Source organism: Paralichthys olivaceus, chromosome 1 (assembly GCF_024713975.1).
Source record: "Paralichthys olivaceus isolate ysfri-2021 chromosome 1, ASM2471397v2, whole genome shotgun sequence".
NCBI lineage: Eukaryota > Metazoa > Chordata > Actinopteri > Pleuronectiformes > Paralichthyidae > Paralichthys > Paralichthys olivaceus.
In genome coordinates, this window is record NC_091093.1 from 12,417,382 (window position 1) to 12,435,948 (window position 18,567).

The 18,567-nt window shown below is 42.9% G+C and overlaps 1 protein-coding gene across 3 annotated transcripts in view; it reads left to right on the top strand.

The window, feature by feature from the left end:
- nfatc3a (nuclear factor of activated T cells 3a) overlaps positions 1-18,335 on the top strand; it is a 61,380-nt gene extending 43,045 nt beyond the window's left edge. For all 3 annotated transcript variants that reach the window (XM_020080277.2, XM_020080278.2, XM_020080279.2), the window contains exons 9-10: positions 1,168-2,250; positions 15,466-18,335. In XM_020080277.2, coding sequence (XP_019935836.2) covers positions 1,168-2,250; positions 15,466-15,542 — 1,160 coding nt within the window. In that variant the 3' untranslated portion in view covers positions 15,543-18,335. The remainder of the gene's footprint in view (positions 1-1,167; positions 2,251-15,465) is intronic.
- Positions 18,336-18,567: the final 232 nt, after the last annotated feature.

Below are 18,567 nucleotides of genomic sequence, written 5' to 3' on the forward strand. Positions count from 1 at the left end.
TGCAACATATCCAAAGCCTGAGCTTTACCGCAACAGTGTATGTGTGTGTGTATATGTGTATAAGCGGCCTTGCCCCTCCACCCACCCAGCCTTTCTGTTTGCAAGCACGCCTACTCACACAGGCAGTTCCTGTTTTCCCCGTTTACAGATTGTTGCAGCCAATCAAAGCAGAGTAGAATAACCCTGCTCTGTCAGACAGGCTGCATTGCTGACAGCACATGTGTCAATATCCTGAACACCACACTTTATTATGGCAAGAAATCTCCTAATCTGTCAGGTTTAATGTTTCGTTGTGGGCTGAGCTGAGCTGAGCTGATGCTCTGGGCCAATTTTAGGATGAATTCTGAGAAGATTGTCTGGAAAAATGTTACATGTTTATTCTGAAAATTGAGGAACAAAATACCCTTTGTTCCTGTTTGTGTTTGGAAATTGGTGAATTGTCATGCAAGCATCAATATTTTGATGCGCAATTTTGAGACTTCTTAACAAGCTGACCTCAGTTACATACAACCATGTTTAAATATCCACCCTATTACCCCTTTCTTGATCTCAATATCCCTCTGGCTCGATTATCACCCTGTTTGACCTTTTCGTGCCTCTTCCCTCTGGATCCCAGAGGCATGACAGGGTGAGTAGAGGGCACGATCAGTGAACTTGTTTGTTCTGTTGGTCTGATCTGGGCTGGAGGGTATTCAGATCCTCTTCCCCTACGACATTTCCCTTGATGGCACCCAGACTGACAACATATGCTCTCCCTCTGATTCAGAGATAGATAAAAATAAAATCACTGTCACAAGGCACCAGATTGGGAAATAGGTTACAGAGCTGTTGCAGTAAAAGGGAATGGCCCCATTTATTATCAGAATGTCACTCAGTTTTTTTTTTTAATCTGGAAGGAGACCCACTTCAAAATACTGGACACACTATTTCACCATTGAAGCAACAGATTGAGAGAATAAATGGTGGTGGGGTTGTGTCTTTTTTTGTTTAAGTCCACTTCACCTGGAGAAAAAATACTGTAGCAGTGACCCTGACTATGTTAAAAGGCAGTCAAAAAATCTATATATTATCTTTTCTGTCTCGTCTTGTCGTGTTTGATTGATAGACATAACTGACAGTCTGTTTTTTCTTTCCTCACCTCTCTGTTCCTCTCTTTGTTTCCTATAGTCATGGTGAAACAGGAGCACAGGGAAGAGCTGGACCATCCTGCAATACCCCCTATGTCCATGCCCCTGGCACATGCTGCCAGTCTGGTGCGCACCCAGCTGCCTTCTCCTGAGCAGGGCCACCCAACAGATAACCTTCTGTCCAGCTCCCCTCATGGCCTGGCTGCAGGCTCTGGAACGGGCCTTCTGCCCCTGCAGGCCCCTTGCCCCTCCCTGGGCTCCCCATCTTTCCAGCACCTGTCTCACCTCCAGAGTCGCAGTTTGCACCACCCCCCTGCGGATTGCCACATGACGTTCCACCCGAGCTCTGCTCCTACTCCTCTTCCTTCTCCTCCCTGCCCCTCCTACCAGCCTATGCAGCACAGCCACGGTCATGGTCATAGCCTGCCTTTCAATGGCCAGTCCAGCCTTCCTCCTCAGGGCTATGAGAGGATGCCCTTTCAGCAGAGCCCCACTGCAGCATCACACCCAATGGGTTTGGGGATGGTGTACCCCTCTTCCCCTTGCTCCTCGCCATCAGCTCCCTCCTCTTCAAGCACTAACCCCATTGCTGGGTCTCCGCAGAGTCAGCAATCCCTGCTTACGCCCTCATCTCCACATCTCCACACACTTGCAGGCTATCACTGCTCTCCAAATCCAACCCAGGTCTCTTCTCCCAATTGTCACCCCCTTGTGGGGCAGCACTCCTCCCAGCTGCAGAGGGCTCTGGGCTACCACCCGGTAAGTCAAAGGTCAGCCTCCTGCCCCACACCCTCCAGCGCACCTCCACCAAGGATGATCCCCTCTCCGCACTCCGGGCCTTCCTCCCCTCAGCTCCACTCGCTGCCCTACCAGTCTCCCACCTCCTCCTCCCCTACTTCAGGCGGCAGTCCTTTGGGGCCTCTTCAACAGCAGCCTTCTCCGCAGGCTACAAGTCCAGTCATGGCCAGCCTATCCCCTGCATCAGTGGGCCCTCTGGTTCACCCTCTGAGCCCTCAGGGGCCCTTCCCATCGGACGGCGAGAGGATGAACATCAAGCAGGAGCCAGAGGACAGGGAGCCCACCTTCCGCTCTATCGGCCTGCAGGACATCACACTGGATGATGGTAAGCCTGCTTCAAAAAAGTTTTTCGAACTACCTCCCTTCTTTACTAAATATGCGAAAAAGAAAAAGCAGGTTGCTGATGAATATTTAAACTGTTTCCAATTTGAATTTCATGGGGGCTTTCACACACAGAGACAGATACAAGGTCATTAGAAACAGACAATTTAAAACAATTAATAAAGAAAAGGTGAACCTTAGACAAAGAAGCCCTGTTTACAACCACTTTAGCTCTGTACACTGTATTTTTCTTACTGTGTTACTGTCATTCCACAGTTTTCTGTCAGCCCAGTGTTCCTGCTCTCATTATCACATTTTCTTTCTTCACCTTTTTTTTAGAGATATTTAGAGCACACCCATCTGCGATCAATCTCATTTTCAGTCTAAAACAAGCGGCCGCTGAGGGATTAAATTTACCCTACGATATGTGGCTCTCAAGATAAATTTGTATCTGATGATGTAAAACAATACAGTGCGCCAGTTGTTGTATTTTCAAGGGGCTGAAACCTTGATGTCCGATAACGGCGATAGCGTGTCATCTGTCATTGCAGCGCAGTATTGTGCACACAGGTTCATTACTGGGGGAGGGGGTCCTGTGACTTAGTATTGGGTATCATAGACAGAATAGGACTGATAACTCTACTGTCGCATCAAAGGGGTATCATTTTAAAGCTTCTGTATCTGCAGCTTGGAAACACAGCTTTGTGTTTTTTGAGAGAGGGAGAGGATTGCATCCTTTTGTGCCTCTTATGATAGAGCACAAATGCTACAGTTGTGTTCTGCTGCAGTAATTACAACCTATGTGTAGCTGTACGTATGCAAGTGTGTGTGTGTACATGTGTTAACAGCTCAAATTAGGATGCTCAGAAGAACTTGTTGACTTCAAAATTAACCATGAAGTAATAAGCACATGCATTTAGCAGCTTTTTTTTTCTCAACCATGAACTCTACTTTTTCACTGAAGATATGTTCCTTTAAGCTCTTCTAAATCGTCTACCTCCTTATCTACCATTCGGAGCCTTGTCTGGTTTTGTTAACCCCTGTGCCATATTCAAATGAAGGTTCTAAAGGTTTAGGGTTAATAAACAGCCCGCTGACGCTGTGTCAGGTAGGTGTGATATTGGGTGTTAGCAAGGGTCAGCCTAATTAACACATGGCCATTGTCAATAAGTCATGTGTGAAAGACCATGACCATTCATCAGTGTGTAATACTTATGCGTACACACACTTTAAACATGTAGTCTGTGTTAAAAAGCCTGATGACAAAGCCCTTCTCAGCCTCATTGTTCACAGCATTACATGTATAACCACGGAACACTATAAATATGTTTAACACATTATGCAGTAGCTCGGTTTGAGTCAGTCTCTTCGGCTGTCATGCAGGCACAGACACTGTGAAAGTAGCTGCCTGCACTCACACTCAAGAAGTGTGAGAAAAGTTTGTGAGTGACACGGTTCAGCCGGGAATGTAAGCTCTCCCTTTGAGCCTGTGGTTAAAAATAGCTTTCTGTGCCAGCCCAGCTCTGTAGGCCATATTTTGAAGTCGCGAAGCAGAGCTTAGCTCTGAGTTTTAGGAGGTCGCAGCACATTTACCCAAGTTTGACAGACAGACAGATCAGGATGGACAAACGTACCAAAATAGAGAGATAGATTCATAAAGCATAAAAGATGCACATATATGCTGGCTGTTGAAAGTTGTTATACACAATATTCTAGACTGATACCACTCGGACTGACGGTCATTTCTTCCAGTGAACAAACAATGTAAGCTCCCTCAGCTAATCGAGGCTAACTTGGTTAGCTGCTCAACAGTACGCAGACAACCCACTGGGGATTATGTCCCAAAACGCAACTCATGGCTTGTTTGGATTTGCAGAGTAAATCTTTTACAAGATGTACTGTTACACGTGATAATCCACATCCATGTTCAGGTCAATGAATATTTTGTTCCCAGTTTGCTGTTGACTTTGTAGTATTATATCCTCTGACTATAATAACTAATTGTAAGCTTAAAAAGTCTCAGTTAGCATCAGTTTGTTAGCTGAGCCAAGTGCCTGGAGTTCTGTTTACGTGTCACAGCAAGCAAACTCAGTACACAGTTAGCTCAGGCTAGTTCACCTATGGCCAAACTCTGATCTCCACCAATCCTGATAGCGCAACAGTGGTCATCCAGGAATGAGGTTGCAGAAATAATACAGCCTCTCTTCCCGTGCACAGGGATCTTCTTTCCCCGGTGCATGGAGAGATCTACCAGCTGCACCAAGACCAGACAGCGCTCTAAGCCTGACTGCAATTTGAACGCTGCATGCTTGCCAGGGCAGATCATTGACATCAGTCAGGACATCCCTTAAGCCCAATCCATGCTTCTGCGTCAAAGCAACGCCGTAGGTACGCACGTAGCCTGCGCACAGGGCAGAGAATTCATAGTTTTGCGGAGGTGAATGTGAGTCGGAGTTGAACCTGATAGATGTTGAAGAGCAATTACTTTATATTTAAGACCTGCAAAAATAGAAAAGAAAGATGTGATCTGTGTTTGTTCCTTTAACTTCATTCAAAAATGGCGCAGAGTCTGCCGGAAATGCGATGCTACCAGGCGGACCACTCACAGCTCTTGCTGTCTGCGATGCCTTTACATGTAGTCTGATTTTTGGGGAGGTGCACGTCAGGGTACGGCATAGGGCTACGACATAGCTTCGACACAGAAGCATGAATTGGCTATTACTCGCTCCTTTTACAATGCTAAATGGCAGTGGTGTTACTCAAGGCACACCATTTCTTGTCAGTGCTCAGTGGTTAAGCAGGAATTGCTTGATGGGGAAAGGCCTTTTCTACAATTAAAGTGTACTTAGCAGCCATCTCAGCATGTCATGTGCGCAGTAGGGATAAGCCTTTAGGCCAGTATTCATTAGTTTGTCAATTCATGAAGGGTACATGCTACAAGTTCCTGGTTTCCATGCCACTGGTTTCTCTGATGGTGTTGGATGGTCTCTCTCATCACTACTTAAGGTAGGGAATGATGTTTATTTCACTGGAAATAAGTATTTTTGTGACTTTAATCATAGCAAAGTATGTAAGTGTCTCCAGGGTTTTTCCATACACATTTCCTGCTTGCAGTTTTCTCCAGGGCTTGCCAAGGTCAGCCCGTGACCCAGCCCAGCCTCAGGTGGTGGAGTCAACCTACACATTTCCCAATGTGGGATATTTGGCATTTCACCCACCTCCATTCTCTTTGGGATAGGAGCAAGTGCTCAACGTGTTCCTGGTGTTTGTGTCCTGGGCTTCTCCCAATAAAGGCAAACCTTTGACCTGCCAGAGACTGTCCCATTTGATCGCGACAGCCTGTTCTTTGGCCTTTAGATGTAAGTGTTTGAATGTATTCCCTGGTTCTTGATAGCTAAAGCTGGTTTCAGACATGCACTGAACTCTGCAGTTCCTCCGTATTTTCTTTGGAGGTGGTGCATGTGTGAATGCAAATCTCAGAGAGAGATGCTCTGTAGTTTCTACGGACTTCATCCAGCCTGACCTCCTAGTATAAAGTCTCTAAAAAGTCGATGAAAAACGGAGGAGATCCCCTACTGGATTTACTGTGAGCAAGTGACAGACGCAAAACTGAAAAAAAATCTCACGGTGAAAACGTGGTGTCACACACTTAGAAGACGCAGACGAAGATGTCAAGAGACTTGTTGGGGTGCTGTCAACAAAATCACGTGATCTACACAGCAGAATGAATACGTCACTTCCTGTCTCCTTCTGCTACTCCATAGCCAGTTCTCCGGATTTTACCAGGAGATCATGTCTGAAAACGGATATAGTGAGGTGTTTCACCATCACTTTCCTCCTTTCATAGTCAGAGAAAGGAACTGGCGTTAAATTATTTGAGAGGGGCTGGTCAACTGTGACAATTTGGGGCAGGTGACAGATAGTTACTAAATGACATGGTGTCATTGGAGCTTCCCTATTTGGTCATGCTGAAGCTACTTCCAGTGCAACTTGTCACTCTGCTATTAAAAAACATGAAGTATCCCTAAAATTCATCATACATGAAATAAACTTCTGCAGTTGTATCACAGATTTGAGTCAGCGGCCGGCACGAGGGGAAATACAAATGTTAGTGTGTAGAAAACTGTTCTGGTTAGCAAGCAGATGGCCCTGGTGACGCACACCAGAGCATGCTTGAGATGTGTGTCTTTGTGTGTGCAAGAGAGACGTGCACACACACACATATAGATGGTACATTGTGTGTCTGTGTGTGTGTGTGTGTGTGTGTGTGTGTAAAGAAGCAGGAGACACAGGAGATGAGAAGACAGACTGACAGACAGATGGACAGACAAGTTCAGGATCCTACCCCACTGCAGGGTCACTCAGCCGAGACATTCAATCTGAAATATACTTGGCATTTGAGATTAGTGAAGTGTGCAGTGGATAATTTCATACTTTTTACGATATATAATGTATACACATGATTTTATCAGGTATTGCCTTGGAAAAAATATCATCTCACTGGCTAAAAGCTTGCCAAATTTTTTCTTGGTGAACAGAAATGATGTATGTGTTTATTTGCATATAACAAGGACGTGAGATGTGAGCACAAGTGGTCACTGGAGACAAAGTATTGTTATCCCCGGTGTGAACTGACGTACTCAGAGCTGTCCACTTGTGATCAGATCACACCGGGCCTGTGTTTACAGAGTATGAAACAGGTGTGGTTATATGTGTGTACGTGTAAGCAGTTACTGTAGAAGTGCACAGCTGCCTCAAACTACGGGCACAGCTTGGAGGGTTAAGAACAGGCCGAGCCCCCACATTGGAATGATAAGGACTCAAACGCACATACACACAGGAAACGACACACATTATTCTCTAGATGTATTCAAATATACAAAGCAGCATCTTTTAAATACACTTTTTGTTCTACTCCTCTGTCTTTGCTAAGGCACAGACTGTGTAGAAATGGTAGAAATAGACTGAGGCGACAGCTAGCTTAGCCATCAACCTGCTCTACCTGTAAAAAAACAATACTGCTCTCATATCTGTCTGCTAAGGAAGTCGCCCCAGCCAGTAGCCAGTTACCCTACCTTAGCATTAAGACTGGAAATAAGGAGTAAGAGCTTAGCTTCCTATAAAGGCAACAGAAACCACTTACCAACACCTCTAAAGCTTTCCAGTTAACAAGGTCTGTCCAATCCATTAAAAAATAACTGTAAAAAATTCACATTATGGGTCTCAGACTATTACTTGATGGGAAGCAGTCAATGACGGCCCCTGTAAAACTGCAACATGCTGTTTTAACAATATATCGCGTGTTAATTAGTACGTTTTAGCGGTGCCAGTGTGTTGATGGATTACCTCAGGAGAGAGCCAGACCAGCTGTTGCCCTCTTTTTCAAGTCTTGATGCTAAGCTAGGCTAAGTGGCTGCTCACTGGGGCTTCATCTTTAGCAGACAGAAATGAGAGAAGTATTAGTAATTTAACTATAGATTCAACATCACGACAAGCAGGCTAAAGGCTCATCAGTGTAGCCAAGCCACAGCTTTAAGTCTACCTCAGCTGCCCACATTCTGACCGTATGCTTCCCTACATGCTGTCAGATGGCTGAGAGCCGTAAATGAGTAAAACAAGTGACTGGTGAAGAGGCCAAATTTAGAGAATCCAAAAAAGACTTGGATATTTCTCTCAGGAGTTGGCCGACCAGGTCACAGAGAAAATGTCAGTGAATTATTGGATTTAGCTTTGACAGGTAGAGAGAAATATGAGCCCATTTGGGAGTCAGGTTCATCCCAAATGAAATTAAACATGAGATTAGACTTGGAAATGACCTATTGTCATTGGCTACCATTAGAAATGATCTTGAGACACATTTTTTCCCTTTGGAAAGGACAGAAAAGTTGATTTGAATTTTCCCTCACTGCAAATGCACCTGCTTCAGTAATTGTTATTTTAGCGACCACCAACCATATTTGATCAAATGTAAAAGCACTGAATGTTTGTCAGCACAGGCTGAGCGGCCTTTTCATGAAACATGTGATTCAACTGGTGACATTGAATCAGACAAACTAGCTCTTTATGAATCTGAAACCTGTGTGTATACACAACCAGGAGGACATGTAAACATAACTGTAGTTCATTTAACCAGGGTTACTTGTGTGAAACAAGCCGATGTAAACCATCAGTGTGTGGTTTTTTCGTGTGTGTATAGGACCATCTTAGTCAGAGGTTTCCTGCTACAGTTAGCCAACCATAACAGAGTAATAACACAGAACTCCTGATTTGATGACAAGAAAAAAACAACAGTGGAAGGAAAATACGTTTCCATGAAATGCTTCTGCTCGTTAAAAACAATGGCAAACATTTGCTGGTCTTTTCCCCTTAAACAAGGGGAAACTGGCTTTCTGTGTCATCTTTCCATACAATTAAGGTCTTAGAGAGTGTAATGCAGAGGTCTTGGCAGAGGCTGCGACCTGGTGTGGAGGAGACTGAGCCAGTGCTGCCTCTTTCTTCAGACAGGAGGAAAGCCTGGAAACTCCTCAGTGGGGATGAGAGAGAACTTGACTCTTAGTTCATGTTTCTGAATGTACATTTGCCAGGTTTTTATTAAAAGTAATAGCGCTGTCCATAATCTGCAATTTGCCAAGTTCTTTTTGTTGTATTGGCTGCTCTTGTTGCACTTCCTGAGTGTCAATATTGATTTGTGCCTGTCAGCCAGGCATTGAGCGCCAGCGCTTGACTGCAAAATGAATACGTGTCACCACATTTTTCATAGTGCACAAACAAGGACTTGACAGAGTGTGGTGAAGTAGATTTCAGTCTGACGCAGTATATGCAGAGCTGCTGAAATGTGTGTGTGTGTGTGTGTGTGTGTGCGTGTGTGTGTGTAAACAGTACATTTTTGGGTGTTTTTGGTGAGTCACCTGAGCGTGTTACTGTTAAGACGCTATCGGATCTTGTTTAATATCACTGTATTGCAGAAAGTATCATTAACTTCGGGACCACACTCTTACCTCTGCCAAGGAGGCATGAACCAAATTAAAAAGTAAACATAAAATAAGTTTCTCAAAGATGGTGTAGGTATAGGTAATACTTATCTCACTGATATATATTTATAGAGCAAATAAATCATAGAAAACAAAAATAATAATTATTTGCATATCTGCTGTTGTGTAAAAACAAAAGAACATTTCTTTATAAATCTGATCACACATTGAATGCCAAGAAAAGAAAAATCAATATTGCTTTCATCCGAGACTGTAAATAAATATGAACAGTGCATCATCACAATCACATCAATGACTTAAAACCAACTTTGATAAACATTTATTTAACATATACTCTGAAGTTTTAGTTTGGTCCAAATCGTATTCACTAACATGGAGCAGACAGGGTTTAGACACCAGGTGGCGATCGAGATGCTCTGGCTTCACGTTTGGGAGCAGTCATGTCGCATATTCTATCCACACAGTCTATGTTTTTGTTATCATCTGCTTCGCTCTCTCTGCTGATAAGTCTTTCAGAAAGTAAATCATTGTAGAAGGCTTTGACGATCTCCCCAGGCAGCCATTCGGGCTCTGTTGGTTTCCCCTATAAAGCCTGGTGCTGTGGTCATCAGCTCAGTGGAGCCGCTACTCTCGGGGCTTAAAGTAGCGAGTCTTGTGAATCACTTAAGATCAGAAGAGAAGGGAAATCCACCGATGATTCACAGAGATGTGGGACTTTGAGAAACTGACTTTTTAATGAGCCTCTCCTCTCCGGTGTGCTCTGTGCCCTCACCCACTCATTCACCAACTCCAAAAGGGAAATTGAAACGGAACAGAAGAAGGTCATAGAGCAGTATGAACCAGAAAAGACTTAACTGAGCAGACCTGGAGGATTTCTATCCAGATTCCATCAAATGACAATCTATTTCCAATGTGTGCGATTGATCGCCCGGTGGATTTTTACTTTAGGTTTGCTCTCCTACTTTGTGAAGATGTATGCGTGTCATAACAGGGCGCTGAGAATGGAAACTGTGTGCTTTGATATTCCCTCATGCAGGCAAACCAAGTCTTGCCTCGTTCTGTTCCCTTTGCACAAATGTTTTCCATTGTGACATGTTGTCTTCATTTACTGGACCCAAGAATCACTCCATCTCCCATTTATTTGCCTAAGCTGCTCTGCCAGACTCATTTTGTTTTTGTTTTTTATTCCTGGTTCAGGGAACCTTCTCAGTCTGTCGGTTATGATAATTACCCGTTTTCCATTTCGACAGTTGATGTGTTTATCGTACTGGATGTCCATCAGCCCACTTCACTTCTGCTTTGCATTATGGAAATCTTTTAAATGTACCTCTACGGGCACGCACTTCAGTAATGACATTACTCAATCACACCCTCACTCTTGTTCCTGATTGACTGATGCCAGTCAGTTGCATCAAGTGACTAACTTAACGAAAAAACAAAAAAAAAACTAACCAAACTAACCCCTAGTTCAGAGATTCAAGCTTTCTCCTGCCTTCTTTGCACTGGAAGGCAGATGAGTGAATTCATCAAGCTGTTCAGATTGTGCATTCATGTGCTGTCAGATTAAATGGAAAGACTGGGAAAATACACGTGAACTTAATCTTTAAGAACAACTCTGGGAAAATCAAATCAAAATTTTGGCGCACGAGTTGTCTTGTTTCTGAAGTCATCACCTATAAACCAATTAACATAATTTTACAATCAGCTTTAAATAGTAGCTTTTAATGTGAAGTTGTCAAATGGTACACTACGGTGACTTCCTGCATCTACATTTTAGCTAACACAGTGTACATTTGAAATGATTTATTATCTGTCACACCTGATCCCTTTGCTTTGCTCTGCATTACCATGCAGATATTAGAATATGGTGTCACGGCTCCAAACACATGAATACAACACATTTTGCTCACAGTGTGTTTTTACCACATTGCAACTCCAAAGCACATGAACACAACGTAGTCAGACCTACTTTACAACTTGGAGAAATGGACCCTGTGAGGAGCACATGAGTCACAGTTAGAGTAAATGTCCCATCATTTTTAGAGGTGTGGACCTGAGGACGAGGACACTTTCATAAACATCTTTAGCTCACAGGAGGAAGAAGAATAGAATAGATTGCCTTTATTGTCATTGCACAGCTGTTTGTCAGGGATAGATGTTTCAACCGTTTAAACTCAAACTCAAACTTAAGGATGTGAGCAGTCAGTCTGGGAGAATGGAAGTGCAACAATGAACCACAAGTCCAGGAACTGGACTGGTTTACTTTCTCACAAGATAAAGACACATGGCATCAATACACAAAAACTCACAGACAGATAGAAAGGTCCCCAGCCCACAGACAATCATGGCAGAATGCTTCAAACAGTAGCTCTTTATATGTTTGGGTAAAGCCATCCCTTAAATAGAAAAGGTAAAATGAAAATAATTAAAGCAAACAAGAATATTAATAAAGTGTTTTTAAATGAATACATGAAAGAGTAAAATAACTCTACAACAAATTATTAAGGCTAGAGTTAATATTACTTAAGGCTAGGAGAAAAAGACAATACAAAAGAAAATCAATTGCTCCCTCCCCCCATTCCTCATTCCTACATGCTTTAGTCCACATTGAAACCACCTGGTGGAGATGTGGTGTTCATGAGCACCAGCCTCACCCAGGAAGTGAACCTCAAAGAAAACATGATGAGAGATCAAGGCGAACCACCAATAATGAAACTAATATTTGAATGAAAATATATTAATTTAAACAAATGCATTTATCAACTAAAGTGGATCCTAATTTAACTGACAACACAAACAGAGAAACAAATATTCTTAACAGAAACCAAATATTCAGAATGAATAAACAAAGAGCTGACCTGACTGGTGAGGGAGTGAGTGCAGCCTCCTCACACTGTGCAATGATATTTAGACAACATGCTGACAAAACAAACAGAACACAACACCACTCAGACGAGAGCAAGGCCGCTGCGTCCCTGTGTACCGCCATCTTGATTATATGACATAGAAGCTGATAGTAGTAGTAGTACTAGTAGTCAGACTGCAGATGTATATTTTGACTAGGGAGGCCCCCGCCCAGTCATTAGTAGAGGATCTCCCATCGGTTGCAGTCATTCAGAGCCTCACTCAGCACAGCAGGCAGCACTGAATCATCAGCTCTCTGCTGTACATTCATGAAGAATACCAGTAAATCTGAGAAAACTCTGTCAGCTTATGAAACTCGTCACAGGCCGTCGATTCAAACCCCTCTCACACCTCGGATCATTGATGTGTGCAGATGAAATTGAATGACGGTATCTGAAGTATAGATTCTCTGTTTCTCACTGCGACGGGAAAATTCATTTACTGAAAAAAAAAGTCAAACAACTGAACTTTTCTATGGTGTTTGTGCTTTTATTTTTAGCTTTTCCTTCTCAGTCCCAATTTTCTTTTTTCCATTTTTCATCAGTTTCTCACAAGTTGTTGACAACCAGAGAGAAAAGAAAAAAGAATATCAGACCTTTGTATACGCACAATGTTTTTCAAACAGCCAAACAGAGCAATAACACAACTGTAACGTCGAGACTGAAGCTTCAGAGGGTTTTCTGACAGATTGTGTGGGGAAACCTTTTTTTAAATGTGAAAACCGAGTGAATCAGATGAGAGGGATTAGTTTCAAGTTGCACTTGATCGAATCATAGTGTTTTCAGGTTGTTTTATGCTAATTAGCCTGTGGTGCGTCTCCCCTGAGCTGCATCATCAGTCCATAGGTTAATGTTTGCCTCTGCAACAATCTGATCAGTACAGCGGAAAGTGACATGTGTTTTTTTTTTTTTTTTTTCGCAGACGCCCACTTCATCGTTCACAATGCGTTTGCTCATATTCCTGTGGTGTTCAGATTAACCCCTCACGATTCAACTGTGCTGCAGAGGTTTATAAGAACATTTCACCAGTGCAGGAGGCTCAGAAATATTGCTCCATGATCAGCCTGGAAATGTAATTTATCTTAGTTGAAATTCTAAACTTTTTATGTGTTTTCTATCTTAACTGTGTTAGGAGTTAATCATTAGACATTTCTCTGATGCTCAGGGAAATCACACGAAGTTAGCGTAGGCTTTTTTATTTCACCGCTTCGCTAGGACAGTGATTCTCTAACGGGTGTAAGATGCTGTTAATTTTAGCGCAGTTTAACACTTTCTTTGAAAAGGTCGTACCCTTTTAATGGTCTATAATTTGTCCATCGCAATTTAATTTCACAAATGAAATCATTTGAAAAACCACTGAACTGTCTGACTTGGATGTTACAGCTCAGGCTTCTACATACAGAGGTAAATATGTTTGCTTTGATAGTCACAGTGTCACCTCATGAGTGTGTGGTGGTGCTGAATATGTGTGTGTGTGTGTGTGTGAACATGGTTGACATGGGAAAGGAAGAGCCTCCCACGCTAACAGGATGATGTGAGTGATGGTGGCCAGACACAGACAGACAAAAGCAAGCAGCACAAAACACAAATAAAAAAACCACTAAACTTGTACCAACTCTCACAGACACAGAGACGGTGAAGAATCAATGATGTGTTGCGCGATGAAGTTTGAGGGAGAGTTGAAGACAAAGTGCAACAGAATAATTTAAATGTAAAAATAACACTAGTATTCTATAGTAATAGGATATTTTACTCATCTTATGAGGTTGAAGTCACATTCTTATTCAGTACATTTGTTAAATAGATGTTTCTGAATTCAAGTCACTGTGTGCGTCATAAAATTTGAATCTGGTTTCTTTTTCTTCTGAAAATATGTCAGCTGCGTTCACTTGCACGTCTTTGCAGGACTGACTCACCTCCTGCCACCTTTTCAGAAAAGAGACGAACAGTAAAACATTTGTTTAATTACGACCTGGGGAACGTGGGATTTACGACGCAGTTGCACAAATACACACCGACGTGTAGGTGGTGGAGAGAGAGGAGCTTTGTTGCGACTGTCGTGTACAGACAGGCCTGCAGGCCTGGTGTCAAACTGGTCTAAAGGTCTCTGCTGCACGCTCCCTCCCTCCAAAACCAGTTTGCCTGGAATGAATCGTGTGCTATGACCTATCAGCGTCACCTTTAAAACAGAAAGCTCCTCACAGGACGAGAGCCTCTCACATTCACCACTTTACAATAGGAAAAACATTCACATCATATTTTCCATGAATTCCAAATGTTTTCTCTGTCGTTTCCCTCCTCGCATCTTTCCTCACCACGTCAAAGTGACTGAAGTTGATTTACTTGGCGGCTGCAGTTTTTTTTACCAGCTCCATGCTGCGTCTTGTGGTCCCTGTGTGAAAACTGAATGGAGGCTGCAGATCTAAAACATTAACGCACGCTGGCTTGAAAACAGAAAGAAATAAAGAGTTGTGTGCTATGTGTTTAAAATCCGGCTCTAAGCGAGTCGGTGGAGTAATGAACCTGGCTGTGCCTCTGTGGCCTCGGCAGCATGTTGTTTTTTAACAATGGATTGTTTTTTTTAAACAAGCTCACGAACCCCATGAACAGGCCTGAGGAAATGTACTGAGGCACCAATACAGCTCTAATGAGGTAAAGGACAGCCCCCGCTGGTCAGAGTGTGTTCACAGGGGTCAGCGTGCTGCGGTTACCGCTGGTAACATTTGTTGGACTCAAACAAAGGTCTGAACGGGCACATTTAGTGAATGGAATAGTTGCTCTCATTTGTTCTGTCAGGAGTTATTAGAGCTCACGGCAGAGCTGTGACTTTGTGGCCTTTGGGTTTGACACTCTTGAGTTTTTCCACTTTGAGCTCTCGGTCGCGTAAGGAACTCGTGTGGAACAACACTGCCCTCTGCTGGATCAGAGAGACACAGACCTGGTACATAATTCACCAGAATGGTTTTAACGGTTTTTTTAACTGAATGTTCACAGTCAGAAAAACTTTCAGAGTTCACTCCACAACTTTGGTGCTGATGTTAAAAAGCCCTGCCACCACAAAGTCCTCAGTGATTTCATTTGTCAGATCTAAGAGAGCGAGCAGATTAAGGGTGGAGTAGATCTGTTGGACGTGTAGGGGGCTGATCGATATGTGAGAGTGAGAATTTAAAACTGAATTCTCTCATGTGAAGAGACTTCATTCTGGGTGTAACATGGGACCATCTGCTCGACCTAGTGAGAAGTCTAGCAAATGTAGAAAAAGCAAATATAAGTCACTTCCAGGTTGTTCATTTTTTGGGTTTTTGTGTGTTTTTGTCTTCACAGTGAATGAAATCATCGGCAGAGACATGTCCCAGTCCCCCAGCGCTCATGGTCCTCCATCAGCACACAACCAGTCATAGCTCAGCCCCTCTCTCAGGCACCCTGCGCACCCCCCCCCCACCTCTAGCTCCAACATGGACGCTTCTAAGCCGAGGTCCTGATCCTGTGATCGACGGGACAAGAGAGAGGAGGAGGAGACGAGGCTGCGGTTGTTGATTCTGTGAGCCCCACCAGCCTGAGAAGAAGACGCTGTCTCATCTAATACTGAACACTTTGTCCTTTCAAAGAAACACAGACACAGATCTCACAACCGAGAAGAAGAAGAACAGGAGAAAACAGCAACGTAGATTTTTAAACTGAGGGTGAACTGGTTGGAGAATAACGAGGAGCAGCTCTCCTGTCACTCCTCAGGTGTCGAGATGTGAGCCCTCTCCTCTCGACCAATCAGCTCTCGTCATGAGTTCCGAGCACTCACATTTTAGGAGTCACGTTTCTGCAGCGGAGACAAGACTCTCACTCGCCGTGACTCTCACCAGCATCGACCATCACGACGTCACAGCTGCGATTCAGACGTCCCTTCAGGATTTCCTCCGACAGCATTTTTTTACAAACAGCAGTGGACTGAGCACAACATGAGGTGATCACACCTGGAGAATTTAGACCTGGAAACATTTATTAACAGTGAAATTTGATCGTTGAAATTTCAAACCAAACCAAACCAAACTGTCAGATTCAGTAAAACTCCACTCTGCTTTTCTTTTCTCCCTTTTTAAATAATACAAATATGAACGCCCTGGTGTGCAGGAGCCTGGCAGAGAGAAACCAGCTCCCCTGGTGCTGGTTATGGGATCTGCAACATTCCACAACTTTTAGAAACCTTTGCAGCCGTGTAGATATCTGTACATGACACCCCCCCCCCTTCTGTTTCCTCAGCATCACGTTGAACAAATGCCTTATTAACATTTTTAGCAGCTTTGAATGGTAGCAAAAGCTTTTTGTTTTCGTTGTTTTGCACAGCTGGCTTTGAGTTTGACTTTGATATTACTCCATAAACAGATGGTACGACTCTGGATAGAATTTTCATGAATCCTGACGAGGGGATTCAGGACTGAGTGAACCCTCCTGTTTTGTTTCCCAGATATTTTGAAGACGCCCGTTTGTTCCATGTTACAGAAAAGTGTTTTCATTCATCCACAGAGACGGACGATCTTGGCCTCTGACATTTCTTCTTCATGCACTAACTCCCCCCCGACATCTCCCAGGGACCTTGTGTGCCTTCGATTAAGTAACAGGCACCAGAGCTGTGACAACAGCTGAGGTGACAAACTGTAGGATGAGTCAAGTTTTGAAAGTATTTTATACATAAATATATATATATATATATATATATATATATTTGTGTTTCCTCCGCCCTTCTACTCCCTTTCTGTAATGAACAAGGTAAAATCCCAAAAGTCCAGAGAGCAACATCTGGATGTGACGGGGTCTTCCACATTCCCCTCGGTTTGCAACAATCGATATTTGCTGTTCACAATCAAAGTCTCGTCCTGAACAGTGCGACATATTCAGTCTGGTTTCCTGTTCTGACATATACGCAGTGCCTGTGTGGCAGCAATAACACAATCCTGATTTGTTTAAAAAAAAAAAAAGTATATTCCACACACCTGACGAGTGTGTGTATGGACGGGTTCAGATTCTGATTTGACGATTTCCATTGGCTTCTTCTTTTTTATTTTGCCTTAAGCTTGACAATGACGCTCCTGCCTGCGAGAGCCGACGAGCGTCGCATACGATAGTGTGAAGTCGTTTTCCAGGTGAAAATGATTCTGCTATGCATTTAAAATTCTGCCTGATGCCTTTAAAATAAAAAACACGACAAAAAAAGACCTTGATGCCTATAGAAGTAGACTGTAGACTTGTAGATGCTGGGCTGATTCTGCTGTTAGCGCCCTGCATTCGTCCGATCAGCCTCGTCGAGGACACAGCGCGAGCATCTTAATAGGTTCGGCTATGTGTGTGTGTGTGTGTGTGCGTGTGTGTGTGGATGGTCGGTGTTTCTACCAAATATGCTGTACAGAAGACAGGGATTTAAAGAGTCCTATTCTTTAACAACAGAAGCACACGTGCGTATTTAATCTATGCAAACTATAAGAAGCAAATGTGAAATATGAGAAATGAGATTTGTAACGTCAAGTAAATAAGAGGAGAAATAAAACATTCAGAAAGTGAGAGTATCACGTCACTATGTAAACTGTTAGGAGGCCTTAACTCTTGTGTCTGTGTATGCTGTTCAGAGTTGATTTCCCCCGAGACATCGGTGAATAATATTATTATTATTAGGATTTTGAGCGGGGGCAGGGTGGGTTGGAGAAGGAAGATGGCGTCTTCTTCCTTTTTTTTTTTGCATACAAAGCAGGTTGTGCAGCTTCAAGAAAAAATAAAACAGAAAAACCAGCATTGACAGTAAAACTCTGCCTGCCGTCCTCCTCTGTCACAACCAAAGACCGAACAATATGTTCCCACTTTACACGATGGTAAAGCAACAGAGACTGTACCACTCTATTTTTGATACTTTAAAATGGATGTCATTCCTAAAAGGTTGTGGTCATGTATGAGTGTTTAGTGTATATATACATACTATATATACACTAGATACTCACATACATATATGAAATTGTTTTGTAAAATAAAAGGGAAATACAGGTTTAGCTGATGTTTACCGAGCCTTGTATTGTCATTTCTTGTATATTTTGTATGTTAATTTTTTTTTGTAATTTTTAAGACTGCAGTGCTTTTTGAAATTATTCAAAGGGAAAACCTTGCATCATAATGTAGGCTCTAAAGTAGTGTATATCAATAAAACTGAAAACTCACTCATGTCTTCAGGTTGTTTTTTTTAAATTTCGTCTTTGACACAAAACTGCATTTTCTTTACACTCTGCTCACACTTCATCTTTCATTCTTCCTAGATGTTCTCCCCTGACACATAACAGAAATGTCACATACACTCTGCTGCACAAAGTTTTATATTTCCATCTATAGAGGCCACTGGTTCAGGGTCAGTTTATATCAACAGGTGAAGTTATGATTTGGAACCTTTAATGA